The sequence below is a fragment of the Salvia splendens genome, chromosome 4, assembly GCF_004379255.2.
Source record: "Salvia splendens isolate huo1 chromosome 4, SspV2, whole genome shotgun sequence".
NCBI classification, from domain to species: Eukaryota; Viridiplantae; Streptophyta; class Magnoliopsida; order Lamiales; family Lamiaceae; genus Salvia; species Salvia splendens.
This window is the reverse complement of record NC_056035.1, coordinates 29,279,275-29,287,097: the sequence shown is the minus strand read 5'-3', so window position 1 is coordinate 29,287,097 and position 7,823 is coordinate 29,279,275. Positions and strand designations below refer to the sequence as shown.

At 36.5% G+C, this 7,823-nt stretch overlaps 1 protein-coding gene across 2 annotated transcripts; it reads left to right on the top strand.

Annotated features, from left to right (window-relative positions):
* Positions 1-2,428: 2,428 nt before the first annotated feature.
* LOC121799347 (phosphatidylserine decarboxylase proenzyme 1, mitochondrial-like) lies at positions 2,429-7,450 on the top strand. 2 transcript variants are annotated; one of them, XM_042198685.1, is made up of 13 exons: positions 2,429-2,717; positions 3,120-3,208; positions 4,058-4,111; positions 4,192-4,257; positions 4,333-4,393; positions 4,511-4,620; positions 4,720-4,753; positions 4,859-4,976; positions 5,234-5,340; positions 5,677-5,744; positions 6,212-6,289; positions 6,822-6,944; positions 7,106-7,450. In XM_042198685.1, the coding sequence occupies exons 1-13, from the start codon at positions 2,555-2,557 to the stop codon at positions 7,265-7,267; spliced, it is 1,233 nt and encodes a 410-aa protein (XP_042054619.1). In that variant the 5' UTR covers positions 2,429-2,554; the 3' UTR covers positions 7,268-7,450. The 2 variants fall into 2 exon arrangements, with proteins under 2 accessions (XP_042054619.1, XP_042054618.1); XM_042198684.1 differs by having other exon boundaries at positions 2,439-2,717; positions 4,720-4,976.
* Positions 7,451-7,823: the final 373 nt, after the last annotated feature.

The following is a 7,823-nucleotide window of genomic DNA, read 5'->3' as shown; positions in this document are numbered from 1 at the left end:
GACATGTTGTTTATACAGTTGCTTTAAGAGTTGTCACAAGTACTATCTTTCAAGCACATATTACTTAAAGACTTGTCTACCCACATACCATTCTCATATTCATTAACTTACAGCTGTTCCAAAAGCCATCAATGTTTATTCCCAATTCTCTCAGTTCTGATTGTGTAGAATTCGAGGGGCACCTCCTTAGATTTTTTATTGTTAGTTTTTGTGGATATACTCCCTCCTCCGCTCCGCAAAATATTGTCCACATTTAATTCAATACAACTCCCAAAAGATGGGAAGAAATGTAACTAGAAAAATTTATTAGAATGTGAGTTTCACATCTATAAATACTCTCATAATAATTTTATACTCCATCCATCCTATAATAGATGTCACATTTGAATAGTGTAATGAAATTTTAAGAGTTGTTTTGTGGATTAAATAGAGATGTCACATCTGAATAATGTAATCAAATTTTAAGAGTTGTTTCGTGGATTAAATAGAGAGAGAAAATTGTACTCCCTCCATTCCATGTTACTCGCACTTTTCACTTTGACAACGTAAATTTGAACATGAGTAATTACTGTAATTAAATTAGAATTTTAAGTATAATAAGACAACACTTAATAAGGGACATACCAACTAACTATAATATCTTAATTAAATACCATAGTTTTTTATTTAAAATAAAAATAGTGCAAATAGTTTGGGGCAGTCCAAAAATGAAATGTGCCAATATCATGAGACGGAGAGAGTATATCTGTATTAATGTGAGAGAGTGTTTACAAAATAGGAAATGTGATGTCTTTTACAAGATAAACTAAAAAGGAAATTCATTATACGACGGAGGGAGTAATAGAAAGTATGTGTAGTTAGTAGAAAGTGGGCACATAGACAAAAATACTCCCTCCATCCCCGATTAAGAGTCACTTTTTTTCATTTCGGTCCGTCCCCGATTAAGAGTCACTCTTCCTACTTACTATATTTGGACATAAAAAATACCCTAAAAGTCAAAGAGGTCTCGCATTCCACTACCTAACTCCATTTATTACACCACACATTCAAACACTTCCTTAAAACCCATGCCCGATCAAAGAGTGTCTCCTAATTGGGGACGGGGGGAGTAGAATATTTCGCGGACAGACTAAAATGAAAAGTTGACAATATTTTATGGAAGGATGGAATATATTCATAGGGCAATTTGGTTATTTTACAAAGCTTATCAATTTGGTTTTTGTCAACACAAGGAAACAATTTAGGAAACAGTACAAAATTTTTATGTGAATGGAGAAAAAATTGAACAATTGGATGAATATTCACTATCTAGAATAACAGGATCAATATTTTAAAAATCAGACTTATTAAGTTATAATTTCATATCAGTGTAAATTTTTTGAAAGTTAATTCTTGCCGATAAATTTAGGAATAAGAGTTTAAATTCGTTGACCTTTCGTAATTAGGAATTCAATTCACTGATCTTTTATAATTTGGGATCGAGGCATGAGTATTCTTCGTAATAAGGGATTTCTGATATTTTAGCTTATTTAAGTGCTTTTTTAATATTATTTCCCTCTAACCATTTAACAATGTCTAAATTACCCCATTCAAAGTCGAGAATTTATTCAATTTCTTGTCTAATTTTCCTGCTTTTTTACTTCATACTTTCCTCTGTATTCTGCCCAGTTTCATTTCAATAAGTTTGCTTAATTGTCATCAGCCAGTCATCTCTCTCTCATTCTTGAAACTGTATTGACTATTGACAATTGCTCTGTACTCCCACTTTAACTTTCACTGTTATTCTGTCTTTCTCCTTCCTCCACTTTGGGGTCTCTCCACCTTCCACCATTAGCTTTTCCCCCATTTTTAAATGTAAGCTCCCAACACACTATGTCACACACACCAGGTAGAGCAAATAGGACGGCAAAGAATTATGGGGGTGTGAAACCCGACATAAAGATTGGATTTTGAGAGAGAAAGATGCAATCTTTTTGAAATTTGATTGTAGTAGGGAGGGTTTATTTGTTGGCTGCAAGTTTTGTTGAAAAAATTCATCCGGGGTTTGCAGAAGTGGGACAGAGAATGATTCTTGGATTAGTGGGACAGTAGTGTCAGTATATAAAAAACAAAACAAACGAAAAACTGATTTTTTTTGGTTGAAAAAGTGGAAGAAGGCATAAAAATGATATATTCAGGCATAAAATTTTGGTGATGACAGTGATTGGATTCACCGTCAGTACCTTGTTTATAGTGTTTGTGTGCACGAGGTTAATTTGTGCAAAAATTCAGCTGAATCATTGAGGGGGTAATTTAGATATTGATAAATGGTTAGAGAGAAATAATATTAAAAAAACACTTAAATAAGCTAAAATATCAGAAATCCCTTATTACAAAGAATACGCAGGCCTCGATCCCAAATTACGAAAGGTCAGTAAATTGAATCCCTAATTACAAAAGATCAGCGAATTTAAACTCTTATTCCTTATTTCGAAATTTCTCAAAGAGCATCGAAAAACCGGCGCCCTAGGATTCCCTCACGCGCCGCCGCGCGGACATTGACAAAGAGGAGAAGATGACCAAATGGAGAGCTTCTCGAAGCATTCCACTCCTAAACTACAACAGGATTTGCCTCCACCGACGATTCCATTTCACTACATTTCTTTGCAGCGCCCGACCTGCTCAGCCGCAAGCTTCCTTCCGCGGCGGCGCCAGTAACAGCAGCGGAAGTTCACAAGGTACGACATAACTCAACTCTTTTATTCTTCGCTGCAACTTGTGAACACACCTCTCTCGACTTTATAATACCCCTGTTTTCTGCTTCTCTGCTTTCACCATCGCTTTTTTCTGCGCAATATAGGAAAGATTATAAGATTATAAGCAACTTTTACGTTTATTTTAGCATGATTTATCATTCTTCGTGGCAATTTGTCTGCCAATTGACTATTACTGGATGTTAATTTTTCTGTAATTTAAGTTTTGATGGGGTTTGATTGACTGGTTATAAGAAAATCTGTATATAAATATATATTCCTAAAATTTATGGGAGAAAAGCTATGTGATTCTGCAATTTCGTGCTCTGTTTCCATGTCTAGCAGTAGAGTTACTCTATAAGAACATTTTTTTCAAGTATTGTGCAGGCAATTCTTTTTTAGTTCCTGGTGCGACTGTGGCAACGATACTTATGCTTGGTGCACTTCATGTCCGTCGCATGTATGATGATAAACAGGTAATTACAGTGTACGAATAAGGGATTGTAAAAGCATTGTCGTTGCTTAGTTTAGTCCTTCCTTTGTGAATGGTTTGCATGTGTATTGCTAGCTCTTTTTTTGAAGCTTTTTTAGCAGATACCTAGATTTGACGGGATTTAGGGCTACACTCGAGCTCAAGCCTGACTAAAAAATGCTAAGCTCCCACTCGTATGAGACGTTGTTTGGTGATACTCAAAATGATTCCGTTTCTCTAAATTAAGATTTTTTTTTGAAACTTTTATTTTCTTTTCAAAACCCTCCCTCTACCAAGCCATGGCTTTCCGGAGAGAGATAGACGGGCTACTCAGTCAGAGAGAGCATGTTGCTGCGGGGGAGCAGGGAGAGGTAGAGAAGGGGAGTAGAATGTGAAGGTGAAGTCGTTCTTGAGGCTGTTGAATTTACGGTGGGGGTTGGAGGCTAGGGATTGGACGAGGTGTGAGGAGGTGAGAGGGGGTCGTTGGAGAAGGTGGCATGGGAGGAGGAGACTAGGGAGAAGACATAATGTAGGAGAGAGGAAGGAGAACATGGGGGATTGTTTTTATTTCATAAATCAAAATGACGTTGTTTTGTAGATGTTGGTGCCACTTAGTTGGTCATATCATGTAAACAAATATATGCAACCGCCACCTCGGTAAAATTGATACATGTAAGTGCCGGAAAAATTAGTTGTGGCCAATTGTGAAAAATTGAAACTTCGTCATTTTAAATTCGATGCAACTTCTTGATTTAAATGACAATTAGCTCTGTATCATTTTATTGTTACTCTGCAAACAATGTATATTAACAGTATGTGCTGGTGTCTATCTTTTCAATTGTTTGAGAAATAGATTGAAGAGGCCAAGGCTAAGGGTATCGAATCAGAGTTTCACCCGGATGTGAAGGTAAATCATTCTCTTTTATTGTGTGATTACATGTAAGTATCCATTATATGATTTTTATGCCAAACTTTGATTTGTGATAGGCTAGATTCTTGAGATTGCTACCCTTGCGCTCTATTTCACGGTTTTGGGGCTCCTTGACTGGTGTGGTGAGTATATAATATTTGTTGAGCTAAAATATCATGAATGACCTGAAGTTATGCCCTAAAACAATCCTTGATCAGGAACTTCCCATTTGGTTACGGCCATATGTATATAAAGCATGGGCTCGAGCTTTTCACTCTAGTACGTTTTCCTGATCGGCATCAACATCCTTCTTAATGTCTTTTTCAATAAATTCATTTATAGTTTGCTAAACTAAACAGATCAAAGAAACCACTGAACTTTCCTTATGTAAATTAGACTTGGAAGAGGCTCAACTACCATTGGAAGAATATGCTAGCTTAAGAGAATTTTTTGTTCGCAAGTTGAAAGAGAGCTCCAGGCCAATTGATTCTGACCCTTGTTGTCTGGTAACTGTTAACAAGTTCTGGATATCTACATCCTTCCATAGCAGCTGTGCTGTTTCTGAACCGCTTGACCACTGTGTGCTAATTTTATTCCTTCTATAGGTCAGTCCTGTCGATGGGACAGTTCTAAGATTTGGTGAGTTAAGAGGACCAGGGGCTATGATTGAGCAAGTAAAGGGATGTTCTTATTCTGCTTCTTCCCTTCTTGGTGCAAACTCACATCTTCCCATGATTGCCGCAGAAGATGCTAATGAAGATAGTAGCAAGGAAGAGAAAACTGTGAGAGATGTGAACCAGAAGTCATGGTGGAGTATTTCCTTCTTGGCTTCTCCTAAAGTTAGAGATAATGCATCATCCCGGTAAATCTTGGATTAGTTTGAAACATTACATTATATCAAGTGACAATTGCCTTTTCGACCTTTACCGGTGTTTTCTTCAAGTTAAAGAATTAAATGCCAGTTATTTAATTACTAGTTGATAATTTTTGCAATAGCCTGATCTATAATTACCAATGAAACAATTCTTATTATTAGATCCAGTTTTTTAAAAGTTAAAAGAGATTTTTTAGTATATGTTACCTTGGCAATTGGATTTATAATGTCATTAATTTATGTAGCCCACAGAAAGGCCTCTTCTATTGTGTAATTTACTTGAAGCCTGGAGACTACCATCGAATACATTCTCCAGTAGATTGGAATCTTCTCCTTCGACGGCATTTTTCTGGCAAGCTATAATTTGTATTGAATTTTTTCAGCTCAATTTTGCGATTGTTCCTAACTGCTGTTAGATTTTGAGGATGATATTCTTGACCCGTTTATTTGTCTACAATCTAACTTGCCTGCTTCTGTAATTGATGGAATCTTATAGCTTTCAGTTAGATTGTTTCTAAAAAATCTCTGTTTATGAATTGATCTTACTAATTTTTTGTGTGCTGGCATGCTTCTTTGGAGTTTATTGTCAATGAACATGAAAACATTTTAAGTTATTAGATGCTCTAATTTATCACGTCCTCCCATACTATTTGCATTATTGTTGAGTTCATTCCTATGTTCCTTGCAGGTCATCTCTTTCCAATGAATGAGCGAGCAACGAGAACCATCAGAAACTTGTATGTTGAAAATGAAAGGGTAGGTTTCTGTGTATGTTTGCCTCTTCCCATGATTATGGTAGTTTCTTAAGTTGGGAAGATTATTGCTTTGTGAATATCATTTGGCCAACATTTGCTGAAGCATATTTCACCAGCTAGAGATCTTAGTCCAAAGTCAAGAAGAGTTACCAATCAACTACTTGGGCACATGGGGCCATTATAAATGATTGTCATTTGTGAAGCTTACTCTGATCATGGTACAATAAACTCATGGCCAACCATTTTGTAATTCGCTTTGATGGCCATGTGGAATTTGATAAATACTAAACTATGATATTTAGTAAGAGCCAACTATGCAACTGTGTGTGTATTTGATTTCTCTGAATCCTGCTTACTAGATTTATAGCATATTAATTGAAGCAGGCGGTATAGTCCTTAAAAAATGCTTACACAGTATTAGCTTATATTCTTCAACCAAATATGCTGACATCTGATCTTGATAACCAGGTAGTGCTTGAAGGTCAGTGGAAACAAGGCTATATGGCTATGGCAGCAATTGGTGCAACAAATATCGGTTCCATTGAGGTTCTGACTTCCTTGGTTGTCTTAATTTCATAGTTGTTTGTCCCTACATAGTACGGAGATTGATCATGTTTCATCTTGGATTCTGAATTCTGATGAATAGGTTCAGTAAAAATAGTGTGAGAATTAGGTGTCAGTAGGGTTTTCTTTTCCTTCCCATAAGTTCACTTTGAAGTTAAGTATGTTTAGACACTAGGCTTGGGAAATATATACCATTTGTTACTTAATATGACATTTAAACACTAGGATTTTCTTGATGCACCCATGTCTTTACAAAGTGATATCTCAGATTCTCAGATGGATGACACATAGGAGTCGGAATTGAGAAATTATGTCTTTAATCCTTGAATAGCTATCAATAATAGAAGAACCGTCTATTGAGTATTCATATACCAAATTTGAAGTGCACATTTCTATGACAACTCTGATTTATATTTGTTTGGTCTAAGTTCCAGTACATTACTTCTTTTAGCCATGTTCATTCTCACATGATATAGTACTACTGCATACTAACACTGTATGCACGTAATGATAGCTTTTCATCGAGCCAACTCTGAAGACAAATAACCCCCAAGAGAAACTGATACATTCATTGCCGCCAGATGAACGATTATATGAACCCGAAGGCACAGGAGTGCCACTAAGGAAAGGAGATGAGGTATGAGGCATTGAGCTCATTTATCTTAACTAGGAAACATTTATAATGCGGTGTCTTGCTTTCTTTATTCTAGTGTTTATGCTCTGGATCTGGATGTTGTCTCATTTTCTTCATTCTATTATTCATGCTCTGGCACTGGATATTGTCTTTATTAAAAACAGGTAGCTGCTTTTAACATGGGATCAACCGTGGTGTTAGTCTTCCAAGCTCCTATTTCCCAATCTGGTATCATCAAAGAAAGCTCGTCCGACTTCAGATTTTGTATCAAGAGAGGCGATAGAATCCGTATGGGAGAACCACTGGGTAGGTGGAATCAATCTTAAAGGCTGGAGGGTATTCTCTTGAACATTCATCTAAAGCGTTAGGTGTTAGGTTGTTTGTTCATTCATCCATCCCAGGATTTAATGTTCAGTTCTTTCAACCTAGATTGGAATATCTTGGTTTGGGAAAGAAAAACTGATTTTTTCAACGGTAGCTTTTAATATAAACAGCTATTTTTATTTGCATTTATACTTTCAAGTATCCAACGAATAAGAAGCTCGAGTTATCCTCTGATCAAATGGCAGCATTGGGCATTAATCCTTGGGCGCCTAATAGTCACAAATAGCTAAACAATCTCAAAGAATCAACACACATGCGCGAGCATGGTTTAGCGCAGCCAGTCTTGGACATGACAAAGCCCAGCTAGATGCATAAGACATCTCTCCTTGTAGACACTCCATATTTCCTTCAAAACTGAGTCGTCTATTAAGTACTGATCACATGAACAGCTGAAGATGATGCAAGCACCCCGAGGGCAGAAACAACAATGGAGAAGCCAAAAACCAATAGTGACATCCCAACACAGATTAAGCAGAAAATAAAGGATGTATTTGTACA